Below are 20,185 nucleotides of genomic sequence, written 5' to 3'. Positions count from 1 at the left end.
TGGAATTTTCTCAGTACTTTTACAGATGTAAATACAGGCACATCACTAACACACACACATACAACATAATGTGACCAGATATTTGTCTATTCAACTACAAATATGTGGATTGAGGATATAAATTTCTTGGTTGTTGAAAGGTGACTTCATGAGACAATTTAGCAATCTACATCAAAGGCTCTCAAATGTCTATTTGGTCATTCCACTTTTAGGAATTTCTCCTCAAGAAATATGATTTAGCTCAAGGATACTCATCTTGTACCTGTCATTAAAAAGTAACTCTAATGACAGATTATCTAAAACTGTGATAGTGGAAGGAGACATGAAAAATAAGGCCTATCCACATATTGGAAAACATCAAAGCTTTTTAAAACATGACGGTGAAATGTGGTTTTTATGGGATGTTTTTGACACAATGTTTCTAAAAATCATATATCCTGGATATTTGTTGGGTTTTTTTCAGATGTCTATCTCAGTTACTGTAAGATCTTTAAAAACATAAGTCTCTCCTGAATTATCTCCCAGCACTCAGCTCAGCACCAGGCATGTGCCTCCTACCTGGGAGAGAACCCCAATTCCACATCTAGTGCTACTCAAACTGGGTCCCCTGAACCGGCAGGATCAGCACCCCTGGAAGCGTGTTAGAGATTCAGGTTCTTGGGTCCCACCACACACCTGCTGAAACAGGACCTCTGGGGCTGGAGCCCAGCGATTTGGATTTTAACAAGCCTTACAGCCGAGTCATTCTTACATATGCTGAAATTGGAGAACTTCTGCTGTATCTCACCCCTCACCCACTTAGGGCATGGGAAATGCAGACCGCATACTGCTCTCTGAAACAAGTAAAATAGATCTGGTGGATGACAATTCTCCACTTCATGTTGGGGAGACACTTCCTTCATCTGTGGGTCTCCCCTACATTCTCCTCCACTTCCACAACATCTATGTTGGTCCTTGAGCCTGAGAGAGCGTAGACTTGTATTAGCAAGCTGTGCCTTGGATGATACACACAGTCTTAATTCTACAGCCTCCCTAGTTCCCAGTCCACCTTGACGCACCCACCAAATTTCCAGTGGCAGCGATCAATCCTAGCCTTTCAGTCAAGAAAGGAAGGGAATTGAAGGTTCTGTGGGGAAACAGCACCTGGCAGCCACTGCTGGCAATGACTCAGCCTGGGCAGGTGCACATACTGCTGGACTGAAGGAAGGGACCTGTGTGTTTCACACCAGCGTGGACATGTGTGTGGGTGGGAGACATCGGCTAACTTGTTCATAAGCGTTGTTTTTTCCATCCCTTGTTGAGGAACTACTGGGTACCTTAATGTTATTTAATTTTTGTTTTAAGAGTACTTCCAGTTTTTTTAAGCTTACAAATACTTCAAGATCAAAACAGTGTTCATCCATCTTCATGGTCTTCCAGACCTGGGAGAAGGGGCGGCTTTCCTAATTTTCATAGAGGCTGGTGGTGGCCCCACTGCAGCTGCCTCCCCTCTCTCTCTGTCTCTCTCACACTCTTGCTGTCTCATGTCTCACTCTCTCTCTGTGCAGTGGGCCTGGCAGCTGTTGTCCTGGCGGCGCTAAGCATTCAGGGGATCAGGGATGCAGAAGGCAGGGCCTGCAGCTCTCACCCTGGTCTCGCGCTGGGGCGCAGACGTGGCCGCATCCATTGCTCACACACCGACTCCCTGCACCGCAGTCCCGGTCTTCTCGGCACTGATCCACACAGATCCCTATGGCTAGAAAAACTTCAGCTGAAAACTGTGAGCCTGGCAGGAGCACAGGGGGGCGCTCTGAGAGGGTTGTCTCTTTTAAACATTTATTTCAATTCAGGATATATAGACAAGGTATCTGAATACTATAAAAATAGTGTATTTTAATTTTAAAAACACAAAAAATACTCAACGATATAAAGTAAAACATAAATCTCTCTTTTCCCTGACCCAACAGTCCATACCCAAGGAAGTATCTACTAGTTCCTTTAGCTCCTTCTGGCATTTTCTCTGTGCTTTTACAAATAGGAATAAAAACACATTACTGCAAACATACACACATAATGTGATTACATATTTGTCTGTTCAACTAGCAATATGTGGAGTGAGGCTATAATTCATTTTGGTTTTTAAAAGGCAATTTAGCAATCTACATCAAAACCTTTCAAGTGGCTATTTGGTCATCCCATTTTTAGGATTTTCTCCTCAAGAAACACGATTTAGCTCAAAGACATTCATCTTCCACTTGTTATTAAACAATAACTCACATGATAGATTATCTAAATCTGTCAGAGTAGAAGGAGGCATGAATAAAGGCCTGTCCACATCCTGGGAAACAACGAAGCCTTTGAAAGACATGCGTTAGAACTGAGTTTATTGATTCAGGAATGATCACAACATCGTGTTTGGAAAAATCATATATCCTGGACTTTTGTTGGTTTGGTTAGATGTCCATCTCTGTTACCAAAAGATCTTTAAGGATATGCTCTCTCCTGAATTATCTCCCAGTGCTCAGCACAGCTCCAGGCGTGTGCTTCCTACCTGGGAGAGAACCCATCCCACATCTAGTGCTGCACAAACTGGGTCCCCTGAACCAGCAGGATCAGCACCCCCGGGAGCTTGTTAGAGATTCAGGTTCTTGGGTCCCACTGCACACCTGCTGAAACAGGACCCCTGGGGCTGGGGCCCAGCCATTCGGATTTTAACAAGCCTGGCCCCGAGGTCATTCTTCCACGTGTTGATATTGGAGAACCTCTGCTGCATATCTCCTCCCAAACAGCTTTCCCTCTCCAGTTAGGGGCCTGGGAAATGCCGGCTGGATACTGGCCTTGTGAGCCAAGGGAAATAGATCTGGCTGCTGACAAGTGTCTGCTTCATGTTGGGGAGACACTTCCTTCATCTGTGGGATTCCCTTACATACTCCTCCATCCCCTCAAAATACCTCAGTTGGTCCTTGGGCCTGAGATTGCATAAAGGTGTCTAAGCAAGCTGTTCCTTGGATGATACACGCAGTCTTAATTCTATAGCCTTGCTAACTGCTGTCCTGGCGGTGACAAGCACGCAGGGGACCAGGGATGCAGAAGGCAGGGCCTGCTGCTCTCACCCTGGTCTCGCGCTGGGGCGCAGACGTGGCCGCATCCATTGCTCACACACCGACTCCCTGCACCGCAGTCCCGGTCTTCTCGGCACTGATCCACACAGATCCCTATGGCTAGAAAAACTTCAGCTGAAAACTGTGAGCCTGGCAGGAGCACAGGGGAGGGCTGGGAGGGTGTGTTTGTTTTAAACACTTACTCCATTCAAGATATACAGACAAGATATCTGCATAGTTTGCACTATTATAAAAGTAAGACATTTTAATTTTCAAAACAAAAATTATTCAACTATATAGAGCCTATGTAATTACAGACAACTGTAAAGTAAGTCTCTCTTTCCCTTAACCCATCAGTCCCTTCCCCAGGAGGCATCTACTAGTTCCTGTTGTTCTTTCTGGGACTTTCTCTGTGCTTTTACAAATATAAACAGAAACACCGCAATTACGCACAGACATACATGCATAATGTGAGTAGATGTTTGTTTATTCAACTACAAATACGTGGAGTGAGGATACCAATTTTTTTTGGTGTTGAAAGCCATCTTCATGAGGCAATTTAATAGTCAAATGTCTATTTGGCCGTTCCAGTTTCAGGAATTTCTCCTAAAGAAATACGATTTAGCTCAAGGACATGCATCTTCTACTTGTTATTTAAAAGTAACTCAGATTATAGATTTTCTAAATATGTCTGTCATAGCAGAAGGAGGCGTGGAAAATAAATCCTATCCACATACTGGAAAACAATGAAACCTTTTATAACGTGTGGTAGAACTGTGTTTATTGATTTGAGATGATCACTTCACCATGCTTGTGAAAAATCATATAGCCTAGATTTTTGTTGGTTTGTTTATATGTCTATCTCTGTTAGTATAAGATCTTTAAGGACATAGCTCTCTCCTGAATTACCTCCCAGCACTCAGTACAGTGCCATGCATGTAGTCATTACAAAGTAAACATTTCTTCTTTGTTAAATCTGAACAAATACATCTGTGCATGTGTGCGAATGACAAATGACTTCACTTCAAATGTTAACGTGGTTATCTGGGTACTGGGACTGTGGATAACTTATCTTTTTCCTTAAGTAGTATTTCTGAGTTTTCTATAATGGGCGTGTACTCGTTGTATAACACAATAAGTGAAGAAGGTTCTGTGCTCAAAAATCAAGACCCACAGCTCTGTAACATGCTTTTCCTTCTGGATGGACAAGTCTGAAAACAGAGACCCTGGGGATTACTGATCTGAGGATGGGAAGCCTGGGCAGAGACAAGCAGATCGTCTCCCTGAGTTGTGTGGGGTTTGGGGACCTGGGCAGGGCTGGATGCCATTAGATTGTTCCCGCGGTGGAGAGCAGATTATACCACACCCCTTCCTGACACACTGCTCCCTGGCCCCACAGTCCTGGTTTCTTTGGCAGCGGTCTATACAGTTTCCTAACATCAGAAAATACTCCATGAGCACAAAGAAACCTTCAATGTGGGTATCTGGAAGCTACCATCCTCGTGGTAGAGATGAGACAGTGGGCCCACTTGTAGGTGGTATATATCACACAGTGTAATGGAAAATGAAACAGAACATAATATTTTTAAAAAAGTATACTTTAGCACATTCATAGTGGAAATTGAAATCACGTTTACCCAGCAATTAATGGTGATTATTCAAAGGAGATGGAACTGGAGGCAGATTCAACACTTTTTCTTTCATCTATGACATTTTAACTTTAGCAAAAAATGCGTAATTTTAATCAACAAAAAACATCAAATTAGAAATAAAGAAAATTCAGAGACATAAACTTTCGCTTTGTGGCCAAAGCTGTTGAACAGCTGGAAAACAACAGGAACAGAAGGATTTTCATCCTCAGGGAGCAATTCCTGCGTGTGAGAGCTGCACACACACAAAAAGCGTTGCGGAGATGTATGTAATTCCTGTTTAAGAAATGAGGAAGCCGGAACTCAGGGAACATAACGGGCTTGCCCACAGTTTGGGCTTGTGTGTGGCGGTGCTGGGACTGGAACCCAGAAGGACCTGGCCCTGAAGTCCATACTGAATACCGACTTTCTCCACGATTCCCCAGTAGATACAGATACTCTCGTAGACTCTCAGATCGGTTCTGCTGGGGCCTTATATGCCTGAGGGTCCAAAGTATCTTCTGGGAGGCACAATGACTGGGCTTCTGCTGGGGTGGGGAGGTTAATGGTAGGCGTGCTCAGAGCAGAAACCCTTCAGCCTTTGAGGAATCATGGCCACCCCTGACCTCCCAGGCGCTGGATGCAGTCCACCGTGACCTTTTCCATTCTTACCAGTACTGCATCTGCAAAGATGGCTCTCCCATCCTGGATGTGCAGGGTGGCATTCTACCCTCCATGGTTCCCAGTTAGAGCCTCTCTCACCAGGAAAATAGTGCTGTTTCTCAGTCTCCCTAGCCCCAGTGCCTCCTGCGATCTCTTGCTGTTTGTGACACCATCCCAGATGCAGCCAACACCAGGTTTCCCAGGGGCTCAAGTCCCACACTTGGCTAAGTCTGTTGCCTTCTCTTCCCTTCCTTGGGATTGGAGGGACAAATGTACCACATATTTCGAATGGCAGCAGAGTAATGGATCAAAGGCTGATTGAGTAAAAGCCACCATGTGTCACTAAAGCTCTGAAACTGAGTGACATGAAGAAACTATTAAAGTTACCAGATCCCGGATGAGGCCCCTCTGTCATCCTGGCTACAGCAGAAGCACAGTCTAGTCCCTTCCTTGGCAGTGAAGCCAAGGGTGTGCTTGAAAGGCCCAGGTGGCCATTGTAATCAAGGTTCTTTTGCTTTAAACAAATGTCTCCTCTTTAAATGACTTGACCAAACTTGCTACTTGTGCGTTTAGATTCACAGAATCAAGACCTTAGTTAGCACCAATTTACATATTAAGAAACCAGATTAGGCAGGAAAGATAATCACTCTGAGGGAGCAAAGGTTTGGTCTGGGGCATTGGTTCAGGGTAAAGTTGGGGGACAACTGAGGGATGTAACTTGTCAATGGACCTCTCAAATATTCCTCTGATCCAGCTGTGCAGAGAATTAAGCAGAAAGATTGCTAGGGAGATGGGGGTAGGGTTCCCTGAAAAAATGGGGCTTGGGGACATCTGGCCAATGTGGGCACCAGTTCATCCCCAGTGAGCCTGGCTGTGTAGACCTTGGGTTGGGGTTTGGGTCAGAGGTCCCCTGATGGCAGGAGAGTTCAGTTCCCAGGCTTCCTGCTACTGGCTCCTGGCTCCTGGCTAGAGGATGTTTTAACACATTTTCACAGTATGAGCATCTGGCAAAGTGGAAGTGCTCAGAAAACCAATGACGATCATTACACGGGTCACCCTGTGGCTGAACTCACGGGAGTGCATTCATTCTCTGGTCCGGCGGGACTGTTCCGTGAATGAGTGCATCTCCTGTGTGATTTTCAGAGCGCTGCAGCGAAGGGAAGAGAATAGTCCCCACTACAGCTCTGCCAGCTGAGCCAGTGCGCAAACACCGGCTTCCTGAAGCATCTACTTCTTCTCCAGGATACAGTCTTTGTTTGAAATGTGGAGTATCTTACACAAATAAAGTAATTTGAGGGTAAAGGCTGATCCATATCCAACAATGTGCCAGATCTGAGAGTCCCCTCTGCTCCTTTCCAATTTCTGTTTCATTTCCTTCTTCTGGGTGACCTGAATTAAATCAGCCTGGTTTAGCGTGGAAAGGGGGGGGGGGTGCGGTAGACGCTAAGATCCTTTTTGCTTGCCCCAGCTCTGCATGAGTTCAGCCACAGGGTGGCCCATGCAACGGCAGCCTTTGGTTTTCTGAGCACTTCTGCTCTGCCAGATGTTCATACTGTGAAATGCGCTGCGGAAACCTAACTCACATCGGAGTAGGGAAGCCACGCAGGGAGGGCTCCTCCCAGGTACCACTTGCGCTGCTCGCGTCCTCCAGCCGGAAGGGGGAAGACATCCCCTTGGCTGGCAGTGAAGAGCAGCCCTCGCCTGTAGCCAATGAGAAGCCGCCATCGCCTCGGATTCTCATTTTCCTCCAATGAACTTGTGTTCAAAACGACCCCTCCCAGCTTCCTCCCGCCCTCTATAAAAGAAGGCTCTCCTGGTTGTTCTCCAGTCTTCCTCCGCCCCTAGTTTCCCCCAAAAGCTCCGTTTTGCTGGCTGAATCGCTTACCCTTTTCTTTTAAAAGGCTGACGACACTATACACATTCATATATTTCATTTAATCCACAATGCAGTAACAGAGAGATCTTTTCTGGATTTCCCTGATGAGGAAACAGGGTTAACAATTTTACATGTTTCCCCAGAGCAACATTTTGAAATGAAGTCCTAACCGCATGAGATGTTGCCTCCTACTTAACAGCGTTTCCTGTTACTCCATTCTTTTTCCTTCTATTAATTTTTTTAAAATTATCTGCTAAGGGCCAAATGCATGACATATATTAGCTCATCTCACCCTCTGAGATAGATGTTACCCCATATCTCAGGTGAGGAAACTGAGGTTAAGTAACTTCCCATAGACTCCACCTTGGTGAGCTGCAGAGGTGGGACTGGAAGGCTCCAGAGCCCTGCCCTGCACCTCCCACTCTGCCAAGCACAGACATGGGATCAATTCTGACTTGGACGCTCACTGGTTTTGTAACCAAGAGCAATTGATGGTCACTTAAACCCAAGAAACGTTAGATTCTTCATCAGGCATAATAAGGTGGTAGACAAAAATCTAGCGAAAAGAACCAGCATTGAGGCATTGCTTAGAACAGTAACAATAAAAAGAATAATGAAACAAAACAAAAACGGGGGAGGTGGGGGGAGAGTGGTAGAGTGCGTGCTTAGCACGCACAAGGTCCTGTGTTCAAACTCTAGCATTCCCATTAAAAAAACCCCAAAATAAACCAGCCAACAAAAACCCCATCTGAAATGTCCACCAGAAGGTGATTTACTGCGGTGATGTAGTATATTCTATGTGGTGAGATATGGTAAATTTAATTAATTAAATAAATGCGTTTATTAAATTTAATAATTAAATATGTGAAATAAAAGAAAATGAAATGTATTAAGTGCCGAGAGTAAAAGATGCTCCAAACAAAACTTAAGTGACAAAAAAGTATTTACAGAATGGCTTTTTTGGGGGTTAAAACTATAATAATATTTAATCGTAAATATTATTACTATTTATATAAATACAAATAAGAAATATAATGCCATGGAAATATTCATTTCTTTCTAGGCAGTCAAAATATGATAATCGTATAGAAGCATACCATATATAATGATCATATCATAACGATTATATGCATATACACACATAGGCTCATCTGCAGTTTCTGATTTTTATATAATGAGCATTTCTTGTGGGAAAAAAAGAGAAATGATTAAAGGTGTTCTTAAGGGGCCTTGATTTTTGAGATGCTGGGCACACAGCACTCCGACCTGTTTTCCCTCTGTAAGGGCAAGAGTGGAGGGAGAGGCCCCAGAAGCACTGATGGGCTTCTGCCCTACTTCTGATGAGCAGCACAGTTTTGGAAAGGCCAGGCAGGACTAACCCTGGCACAGCTGGCTGGGGAATCAGGCGGGGCTCCTGGTCTTACCTGCGTCAGGGGTCCGGGAGCAGACTCGGCTACAGCCCTTCCTGATGCACTGTTTGCCGGCTCCACAGTCCTGGTGTCTCCTGCACTGTTGCTCACAGAGGCCTGCCAGAGAGGATACATCAAAAGCTTAAGTCTCAGGAGCAGGTGTCAGGAGGGGCTGCAGCAAAGAATGAATGGAGCCCTCCCTAAGAGTTAGCACCTGCATGTTATCGCCCTGACAAATTATATAATTTACAAAATGTCCATTATGGCAAAAAAAAAAAAAAAAGTTTACAATCTATCTATCTAGAACTTTACAGTTTAAAGAGAGCTTTCTCAATCAAAACCATACTGAGGTATCATCTCACGCTGGTCAGAATGGCCATCGTCCAAAAGCCCACAAATGATAAATGCTGGAGAGGCTGTGGAGAAAAAGGAATCCTTCTACGTTGTTGATGGGAATGTAATTTGGTGCAGCCACTATGGAGATTCCTTAAAAAACTAAAAATAGAGTTATCATGTGATCCAGCAATCCCACTCCTGGGCATGTATCTGGAAAAAACTGTAATTCAAAAAAACATACATGCACCCCAATGTTCATAGCAGCACTATTTATAATAGCCAAGACATGGACGCAACCTAAATGTCCATGGATAAACGATTAGATAAAGAAGTAATTTATATTTGGTATAGTGTATGTATGTATGTATGTATACACACACACATATACATACATACACACAAACACATAGGAATACTACACAGCCATAAAAAGAATGAAATAATGCCATTTGCAGCAACAAGAGTGGACCTAGAGAGTGTCATACTAAGTGAAATAAGTCAGATGGAGAAAAACAAATATCATACGATACCACTTATATGTGGAATCTAAAAGGATGACCCAAATGAATTTATTTACAAAACAGAAACAGACGTGCAGACACAGAAAACAAACTTTGGTAATACCAAAGTGGAAGTGGGGAGGGGTAAATTAGGAGTTTGGGATTTGCAGGTACTAAGTACTGTATATAAAATAGATAAACAACAAGGTCCTACTGTATAGCACAGGGAACAATATTCAATAGCTTATAATAACCTATAATGAAAAAGAATATGAAAAGGAATATACACATGTATAACTGAATCACTATGCTGCAGACCAAAAACTAACATTGTAAATCAACTATATACGTCAATAAAAAATTTTTAATTAAAAAAAAAGGATGCTTTAACAATGTATATGACATAACAAAGATAATATTATTCTGAGATGTTGACCCAACATATCTTTTGTTCCTAGTTCTTCCTAGTTCCTGGCTGCCCCGTGGCCCCACCAACCCTTTGAGCTAATGGCAGCCCCTGCTTCGTTGGGGGAGGGACACACCAGACTGGAATAAAGAGGCCAGGGGTCAGCAGTGAGTTTCAATGTAGACTTTGTTGAATTAGACAACAGGTTCTCCTGAGAGAGAAAAGGTTTTCTAAATTTCAGAAGCAACTCTTTACATATACAGGGCTTAGAGATCTGAGCAGAGAGTAGATACAGGTCATAACACGAGTTCTTGTCCCATAGAAAAGGAGAAAGTTAATAAGGAAGATGGGGTAGGGAAGGAGTGGGGGAAGGAAGGAAGGAAGGAGAGGACAGGGAGGAAGACAGAGAGGGAGGGAGAGAGGGGAGAAAATATTTATGAAAACAAATATTCATAACCTTGACCTTTTCACTCCCAAGAAATTTTTTCTAAAGAAAACCTTTCCACTGATAGACAAACATCTAAAATCACCTTCATTACAGTAACCTGCGAAACAGCAAAATATGTCAAGCAAATAAAGTGGCCACCAAAAGGGTACTGATTAAATGAATTGTAGTAAAGTTATTCATCAGTAATCACATAATCCAAAAAGAATGAGATGTATTTGTGTTGACACGGAAAGACGTCCACAACTAACATTAAACTGTAAGAGATGTATGTTATAGACAAAAGGATACTTTATACAAGGGACTAGGATATGTGTTAACTTATGCAAATGGAGGCCTTGTGCTAATTTCATTATGCTTCACAGACAGACCCACGCTCTCCCACTCGCTATCTATGTGGCCACAGGTAACTCATTTCACTGCAGTTAAGCCTTGGTTTCTTCATCGGTATAACAGTGAGATCTGTTACTACTCTTAACTCTGAGATTTAAAAGCAATCATCTCAGAACCTGCCTGGCAAATAGCAGGAGCTCAGAACTTGATGTTTCTTCCCACAGTGACTATGTATCTTTCGGGGAATCAGTTAATGTGTGAGGTTGGTAAATCTTTCTAGCCACCAAATATTGCCAACTAAGGACACGCTGCTATTTTTCAAACACACATGGAACTTGCTGTACCCAAGAAAGTACAAAGCAGTTTCACAGCATCACTCAGTCAACTGGATATTCAACCATCATGTGGATTGCCTGAGGTTTTTTTTTACATAATTACATTATATCATCCTAATGGGGCAATTTTGAAACTATGAATTAAAACACTGAAAGGTGTATAGGACTGTGGGTTTGATTGGAGGCTTGTTATTTGTCCTGTAGACAGAAACCAAGGTACTAAATATGGTGAGGCTTGGACTCAATTGGAGATTTTTGGACGCTAGAGATCCTGGTTTTTCACAATCCCTTGAGGGTGACGCTTCATTTTGATGAAGGACATCTTCAGACGTGGGCCATACCTGGCTCCCGTGCTCCCGGGGATTTTTTCCTACCATTTGGTGAGCACTGGTATTGTACCAGCTTTAAGCAAGTGACTCACATCTGTGATCTCATGCATTTGTCACAAGAGCCCTAGGAGGAAGGCATTCTTCATCTGCATTTACAGAAACCGAGGCTCGGGGAGCTTGAATGACTTTCCCGAGACCACAGAGATAGAAAAAAGTGGACATAGAATCTGAACTAAGTCTGGTTCCAATGAAAGATTTGAAAAGAAGTGTCCTCGTTACAGCTGTCAAGTCTCTGTGGTGCATTTGGGTTCGCCCACAAACCGGGACAGTGATGACAGCCCCAGGAATAGCTGCTTCCCTCAGGCCTTCTCAGGATGGGGCTGGTGCATCCTGACCGGGGGAAGGGAGGCGAGTGGTGGAGGAGGTCTGGGCAGCCAGCCAGAGAGGGGGAACCCCACTGGGACAGGGCCTGCCCGCTCCAAGGGGGCCTTTCCAAAAAAAGAACAACAGAACACACCATATGCAAAGATGTTGGGTTGTTTATCCTTAAAGTTTCCGTGCCTGGAGGAAATGAATGAAGAAAGAAGCAGAAGTGGGCAAATGGTGACTCTTTAAGGGTACGTCACGCGGGGAGGCCTTCTGGTGTGGTTGAAAGTGTTCTGGGTATTTTTACAAGTAAAAGAGGCCAGCTTTGCCATTTATTGACAGATTCCGTCACCTTTCTGAGCCCCGATTCTTGTGTCTATGAAATGAGCATGATACTATAACTTCAAAACGATGTAACAAGGAACCAAAGCACTCATACTTCTACCTCATCCACTCTAACCAAGGCTGCCATGCATGGTTTTACAGGTTGTGCACTGCACCATTATGTCCAGTGACAGGATGAGCAGAGCCATAATGCATCCCGGCTTCATTCCTGAAGTCCCACCCAGAGGGAGGGGCACCTTTTCCAGGATGGATTAAGGTGTTTGTTTACCAAACTGAGCACCCACAGGACTGTCCAGTTTAAGGGCTTATCTAATTCTCACAAGAGTGTCATTTGAGCTCGTGATGGTCTCCACTCAGCTTGCCAGACATTCTGTATTCCCACACAGGCAGCCCCCATGTAAATTTCTCCCCCTCTGTAGATTTGAGGCTATGGTTTTCCTGTCTGGAACCCAGCTACCCCTTAGTACAAATTGGGAGACAACTGTAGGCATGAAAATCAAATGGGACTCTGTTTGCTCTGGGAATAGGGCAGAGATAAACCCTGGCAGGGATGAGGGAAAGGGATAAAATCTTTGATTCATGCCTTTAAGAGAATGTGCCTTTGACAACCTTTTGATCTTTTCTGAGTTCCTGGCTGCCATTGAGATTTTAAAGAACAACAGAATTTGGAAGGTCTGACTCTCCAACTCTAGTCCATATGACAAGCACCTAGAGGAGCCGGAGTTGGGACCCATAGCTGGGGAGGACTAGGGTGCTATGGGTAGCCCAAGCTCTTGGGGACCAGTTTCCTAAGCTTTGTACACGGCAGGCAGAACCAGGCCACGAGGTTAATGTGTGCGGTTAGCAAGTCTGTGTGTAGCTCGTACATTGTCCATAAAGTGAATAAATATTGTGCTACTCTTTTCAAATATAAGCACAGACTGCTGTAAATAATAACATAAACTTCCATTTAATGGCATTACTGAATCCTTGAGGCACGTTGTCTTGAGGCACACTGGATACTAAAAGCTCAGCTATCTTATGAGCATCTTAGTGTTTCTGATGTTTTAAAAGGGTCCTCATGGGGCAATTTGGAAATAGGTATCTAAAGCTTTAAAAATAGGCAAGGCCTTGAGTTTCCCCAAAGGCTTGTCTATAGGCCCACAGAGAGGAGACCCAAGCTCCCCCAGCCAGTAAGTGGCAGAGCCTAAAGCCAAGAGGATGTCCGTCTGACTCCAGACTCCAGGATCTTCCCCTCCACATGATGCTAGTGCCCTCTCCTGACCCAGGCACCCTCAGGGAAGGCGCATAGCTGGCACCAGCCCCCCTCTTGTTTCTTGGCCACCATTAATTGAGCATTTGCTGTGTGCCAGGCACTAGGCTGAGTGTTTCGCACGACCTCATGTAACAACCCTGTGAGGTAGGAACTCTCATCCCATTTCAGGATGAGTAACATGCACACAACTTGGAGCTAAGAAGTGGAGGGGCCAGGGTCTGAATCGGGTCTGGGCAACTCCAAAGCCCCTCATTATGCTCTGTTGCTGCTGAGCCTCTGTGAGCCAGCAGCCATGTCCTTCTGCCCATCAGGACAATGACAACCACCCCAGGAGAAGCTGCCCCCATCAGAAGCCCCCTGGTCTCCTGCCCCAGCTCCTCAGGGTGGAGCTGGGTGAGGCGGGGTGGGGCGGGGTGTTGCTGGGAAAGCCCTGTCAGCCAGCCAGAGATGGGGAAATCCCACTGGGACAGAGATGGCTTGTCCGAGTGAGACTTTGCAGAGAACAGGAAAGGTTGCATCTGATGGAAGCAGACGTCCTAAGTGGGGAGCGGGGCGAGAGAATGAGTCAGTGTGGCCAGCAGCAGCCACACCAGGACACACACTTGTGCCCAGCCTGTGCAAAGACATGAGGTGTTTTTTTCTTCTTATAGTTAAATGTGGAGGAAAAGCTAGAGCAGTATCACTTCTTGGGGAGGTAGCAGGGTGTGCTGGGAAGTGCTCTGGCTTTGGATGGGAAGAGACCAGCTTCGGCATTTATTAACTGCCTGATTTGAGATAAGCACCTACTCTCTCAGACCCAGTTTCAAAGCACTTGAAATATGAGTAATAATGTTTACCTCGAAAAGGCGCTATGAAGATTAAATGCAGAAGGGTGAGATTTGCAGACACTTCTCCCTTATCAGCTCTTTGTTAGTGCTGCCATGTAGAATTGGATGGGTCATGTACTGACAGTGACAGCCAGCAGGTGGCGCAATGGTGGCTAAAGCCAGAGATTAGCTCCTGAGCCAGACACTCAGGTTCTGCTCACTCCCTCTCCCCGCAGGAGAGGACACCCATCTTTAGTGCACACTGTGGGGCACTGTTAAGGCACCTCTTGGTGTCACTGTTTGCAGTGTGACCCAAGTGACTTAAGAAAGGGTAGAGAGGAATCACGGGAAGGTAAGCAAAAGAAAAAATTACTTAGTTCATTCTTCAATTTCCTCATCTGTAAAGTGGGGGTAAGATGAACACCTGTATCTTTCATTCCTAAAGTTCTCAAGATCAAAAATTAATGTCTTTTGGAAAGACCTGGCCCAGAGAGGTTGCCAAATATGTGTTTTTCACCCTTTTCCCACTTTAGGGGATATGCCAACTTATTGCAAAGGAGTATTGAAACATTCCCTAAAAGCAAGTAACCATTTCATAAACATCACTGAAGTTGTTTTAAAACTGTATGTAATTTAAAACCATAAACTCATATGAAATCGTTATCATTGTCAAATAGTGAAAAATTAAAATGTAGCCAGCATTTTGAAGTTTATCAAACTTTTTGACACACACAATACGACCTCACAAAAGCAAATAGGCAAAGTATCTTCAGATTAAAAAAAAAATGCCCTTTGAGTCAGCAATACCATTTCTAGGAATGCTTCCTAAGAAAATAATCAAATTATACATGGAAAGATTTTGTTCCAAGGGAATGCTCTGATAGCAAAACAAAAGAGAGGTTTAAAAATCCCTTGGTCAAGAATAAGCAAACAAAATGTGATACACCCACTATGAAAATGCTTTGAAGCCTCTGAAAAAGGAATAAAGTTTTAGAAATATGTCCACACTCATAGAAAGCTATTTGCTACATACTATTGAGTGTAAAAAGAAAAGTTTAAAAATGTTCATGGAGTGTGATGCTGTTATTATTTGGCACCATACTCCCTGAATATATATGTGGAAGGATATGAATAAAACATGTAACTGGAAATGAGATTATGGGCACATTTTGCCATCGATTTGTTCTGTAGTTCCTGACTTTTCTGTAATGAGTATGTATTCCTTGAGAAAAATGAAATGAAATTTTTTTTTTCAGGATTCTCGTACTTGAAAATGTTGGAGTAAAGGGTCTCATGACCAACCCTTCCCTCTAAAGGCAAGAACAGAGGGAGATTTTCAGGTATTTCGGTATGTTTCTCTCACACTTCTGGGCAACCACACAATTGTGAAAGTTCAGATAATGCCAAGTTCCTAATTCTCCCTGGACAGGCTGGGGTAGAGGAAGTCAAGACTCACCTGTTCTAGCAGTGTAGGAGCAGATGTGCCCACAGCCCTTCCTGATGCACTGTTTCCCCCTTCCACAGTCCTTGTCTTCTCTGCACTGACGCTCACAGATGCCTGACAAGAGGAAAGACTCGATTAAAAGCTTTGAAGTCTTACAATTAGAAAATAAATATTTTAATTGCCTTGACAACATTATTCAAAAACCATCGGTAACCTAATAAATCTAGCAAATTATGTGTGGAAAACACTACATGATATTACTAAGAAAAATCTTTAAACATCTTAATACATGGAGAGATATACCATATTTCATGGATGAGAAGACACACTGTTATAAAGATGTTGGTTTCCCCAAACTGAAATTTAATACAATCCCAGTCAAAATCTTAGAAGGATTTTTTCACAAACATGGACAAGCTGATTCTAAAACTTTATTTGAAAGTTCCAAAAGTCAACAAAAAATCAAGACAACTTTAAAAAAAGTTGCAGGACTTAAGTGTGGTTGGATTAACTGGATTGGCCATATGAAAAAAAGGAACGTTATCTCCTATCTCACACCACACAACAAAATCTGTTCCAAATGGACCACAGACTTAAGTGAGAGGTAAAGCAGTAAAGCTTCTAGAAGATACTATAGTAAATAGCTCCATGATCTTGGGATAGGCAAGTATTTCTTAAATATTACAGAAATATTATTGACCACCAAAATTGATAGATACATGGAATCTCATGAAAATTAGGAATTTTCTTCATTGAATGACATCATTAAGAGAGTGAAAAGGAAAGCTACATTGGGAGAAAAAAATGTTTACAATACATATATACAATAAATGACTTGTATCCAGAATCTCTTACAAATCAATAGGAACAATACCAATAATCTAATAGAAAAGTGGGCAAAAGAATCAAACAGGTAATTCACAAAAAAGAAAGAAGTTACTAAGAGTAATATCAAATTCTGGGAAGGTGTTTTTATTTCTTTATTTTATTTTTTCTGGGAAGGTGGTTTTAAGGTGAGGAAGTCAGGCGGGGCTCTCCCCCTTACTGCTTTCCTCGGCTCGGCTCGTGAGCAGACGTGGCCACACCCATTGCTGATGCACCGTTCTCCTGCCCCGCAGTCCTGGTCTCCCCGGCACTCCTCCACACAGATACCTTTATCATTAGAAAAAGACTTGGTTGAGATGCTTAAATTAAACAAACACTTATAACTGATCCTGACCTGATAATAGCAGTTTGCATTTCGATGTAGTACTTCACTGTTTAAACTCCATCTCACATATAGGCTCACCTGACTCCTCCAACAAAGAAGATATAAAGTATTTGCATGGATCTCTAGAGTATTTCCTTAGGACTGGAGTATTTATAGGAAGGAAAGCTGCAAAGTAAGTAGGTTCACAGTAACCCAAGTGGGCTTTAACCAGTAGGTTTTGTTATTTGTATTTCACAGATGAGGACATTGAGAGGTTGTCTGGTCAATGGCAGAGCTGGGATTTGAATTCAGGGCTATTTGCCTCTAAAGCATGCGTCCCTTTTGCTCTACATCTCGGTGAAATTAACCTTGAATACAGAGTTGAATCTCCAAAGGTCAAGAAGTTATTTCTGATGGAAACTGAGAATTTCGTGGATTCTAACCCCTAAAAAAGGTCTCAGTGTGGTTTCTTGATACGAAGAGAGACAGAGTTCAAAGATGGAGAAAGGCCCTGGAATCTGCATTGAAACCCTTGGCGGAAGAGCAACACCTGTGGCAACAATCACATCACCACCACCAAGAGAAAGCGCACAGGGAGTCCAGCCACATGGTCGACCTGCTTCTGTCACTATCACTATCCATCGCTCTCAGTCTCACCTTTATCACCTGCAGCTGGGGTTGTCTTGTGCATGGCTTGTGGAGGTGAAAAGAGCCTAGACTAGGTCAGTGACTCCCAAGTGTGGCTGATTATCAGAATCACTGCGGAGCTTTGAAGAGAACTGAAAGAGTAGAAGTTGGTCCAGACCTGATTACTCAGACTCTCCAGGGTGGAGCTTATAAATGTGAATTGTACTGAGTGCCCCAGATGATGCTGATGCAGAGCTGGACCAGAGAATCTCCAAGAGTCAGTGTGGCTCTGATATTTCAGGATCCCCTACGCTGTCGCCAATTTGTGGAGAAATAACTGGGGACCATAACTCTCAGTATTCAACCATTCATTCATACATTCATCATTCATTTACTCATTCATTCATTCTCTTGTCCATAATATATTACCTTGTTCTAAAAAAAAAAAAAAAAAAAAAAGTACCTACAATGTGTAAGAGACAGGTTTTGCCTGGACTTACCAGCCGCCTGGAGCTCTTTGCTGAGGGTGAGGAGGACCGCAAAGAGGAAGAGGCCGCCCACCTTCATGTTGCTGGTTGAGCAACTTCGTCTGGCGATGAAGCAGCAAGGCTAAAGAAGCTGAGATTTATATCCTCCTGGACAGCGGGCCAGGCCAGACTCCAAGGCCACCATCAGTGTGTAGGAATGCTGAATCTTGGCCAAGCAGCTGACTTTGCTGGGGTAAAAAACAAACAAACAAAAAAAAAAACCAAAAACCACCAAGCATGTGTGGTGTTGTGCAATGTTAATTTTCCAAACAAATTCTTGGAGACAAGGGGAATATCTTGTTAGTGTATTAAGAAATTTATCAGATGAGAGAGAGAGAATGGAGAAGATATAGACAGACAGACAGACAGACAGACAGACAGACAGATAGATAGAAGGGATAACTCAAGAACCCTTGTGCAGAGTGGAGGGTATAGCTCAGTCGTAGGCTGCATGCCTAGCATGTACAAGGTCCTGAGTTCAAACCCCAGTACCTCTATTTTTTAAGTTAAACAAACAAACAAACAAACAAACATAATTACCTCCCGCAACAAAAAAAACAAATAAACTTCAAAAGATAAAAATTTTTTTTAAAAGGACACCTGTGCAAGATGCTCAGTTCAGCATCACATCTGAGGTGCGACAAGGTTAAACAGGTGCCAGAGCTACTAAATGGGATTTCAAACTCAGATATTTTGGGCTTTATATTTCATGACTGCTTTTCTATAATGCTTTACCTGTGCACCAGGACCTAGGTCTAAATATTTGATACTGTTAAGGGGCACATCTGTTCTCCCTCTCCCCTAAGGCAGGGCTAAATAGTTATGCATTTACATGCATGTATACGTAGCTGTCCATGAGTAGATAGACGCAGGAAAATGCAGAGAAATTCTGGATCACGTATCAAATAATAACAACACTTACTACCCCTTAGGAATAACAGAGTGAGTCGGAGGCTTTAGGGAGTCAAGGGTTTTTTAGACTCAACTGAGGTAAGACAAAAGTAAGGGGAAGGCATTCATGTATTATTTATACAATTAAAAATTAACAAAAGAAATAGATTAACAACAAGTTTCTACCGTATAGCACAGGGAACTATATTCAATATCTTGTAGTAACCTAAATGAAAAAGAATCTGAAAACGAATATATGTATGCACATGTGTGACTAAACTATGCTGTACACCAGAAATTGACACAACATTGTAAACTGACTATACTTCAATTAAAAAATAAAAGAACAAAAGACAAAAAAAAGTCTCAACTCCTGGAACACACACACAAATTAACAAAAGAAAGAAAACCCCACTATAATACAGAGACTAGATGGGAGAGTTGCACAGACAGAGCAGGAAATGCAGTCAGGAGGGCTCATTGAACATATCACGCTGCAGGATAGATGAACAGATTGTCCAATCTGTTTCCCATCCCCTGAATCCCCTCCAAACTATCTGATATTCTATTTTTCTCCCCCACAGGACTTGAGAATCTACCAGCTGGTGCTCGTCCTGGTGCTGGAGAGAGATAAGCAAACTTGTCCCTGGATGTACCTGGATGCTTCCCGCTGGGAAACATTGAAAGGCATTTACTTTCACTTCCTACCTTCACAAATTCAAAGAAAGTAAAATTAAAATCCTTCTTACGTAATCAGTCCAAAGAACAGCTGAGCCAGCTCTTATGTATAAACAAGCTTTGATTTTTCCCTTGTGTCCCAGTTGTCTGGTATGGAATGTTCCGCACACTGGGGTCAGTATGTCTCAACCTTGTCAAGAGCCTCTAGGGAGAGGAGCTAAAATCCAAATGGTCTTTCCAATTAGTCACGTGGTTGTAAATCAGTGCAAACTCCTCTCTCTTTCAGTTTCTCTCTCTCTCTCTCTCTTTTTTTTTTTTTAACTTTCTTCCTCATCTTTCTAACCTCTTGCCAATACCCTGAAGTACCCTAACTCTTATCTCTTTTAATAGAATCCACTGGCAAAACCTGGCTATTGGAGGCACTCCCAACTATCCAGGTTATCCTTCCCTGCACCTAAGTACCACCCAAGAGGAATGGGTTCCACCATAGATTCATGACCAACAGTTTCATTGAGGACTTCAACACTGCCCTGCAATTTTAGTACAATTTCAACATAAGCTCCCACTCTTTGTAAGGACTAATGCAAATCTCATCCATGCTCCTCAGACCTCAGTCTGTTTCAGTCCCTCACACTCAGAAGATGACCTTGCCTCCTACTTTACAGAGAAAATATTTAAACTCCTATTTCAGTGTCTTTAATAGATAGAAGGCTAGTC

The 20,185-nt window shown here is 43.1% G+C and overlaps 1 protein-coding gene across 7 annotated transcripts in view; it reads right to left on the bottom strand.

Annotated features, from left to right (window-relative positions):
• LOC105064294 (uncharacterized) overlaps nt 1–19,652 on the bottom strand; it is a 32,205-nt gene extending 12,553 nt beyond the window's left edge. For 2 of the 7 annotated variants that reach the window (XM_074342598.1, XM_074342597.1), the window contains exons 1-6: nt 19,540–19,649; nt 17,873–18,087; nt 15,569–15,670; nt 8,672–8,773; nt 3,093–3,230; nt 1,628–1,735 (exon numbers count right to left, since the gene is read on the bottom strand). In XM_074342598.1, the coding sequence (XP_074198699.1) occupies nt 1,628–1,735; nt 3,093–3,230; nt 8,672–8,773; nt 15,569–15,670; nt 17,873–17,939 (517 nt within the window). In that variant the 5' untranslated portion in view covers nt 17,940–18,087; nt 19,540–19,649. Of the gene's footprint in view, nt 1–1,627; nt 1,736–3,092; nt 3,231–8,671; nt 8,774–15,568; nt 15,671–17,872; nt 18,088–19,539 lie in introns of those variants that run through there. The other 5 variants (XM_074342600.1, XM_074342601.1, XM_074342599.1 and 2 more) reach the window with 5 other exon arrangements.
• Between the last annotated feature and the right edge of the window lie 533 nt (nt 19,653–20,185).

Source organism: Camelus bactrianus, chromosome 16 (assembly GCF_048773025.1).
Source record: "Camelus bactrianus isolate YW-2024 breed Bactrian camel chromosome 16, ASM4877302v1, whole genome shotgun sequence".
Taxonomy (NCBI): Eukaryota; Metazoa; Chordata; class Mammalia; order Artiodactyla; family Camelidae; genus Camelus; species Camelus bactrianus.
Note: the sequence above shows the minus strand (reverse complement) of the source record. Positions and strands in the feature narration are given on the sequence as shown.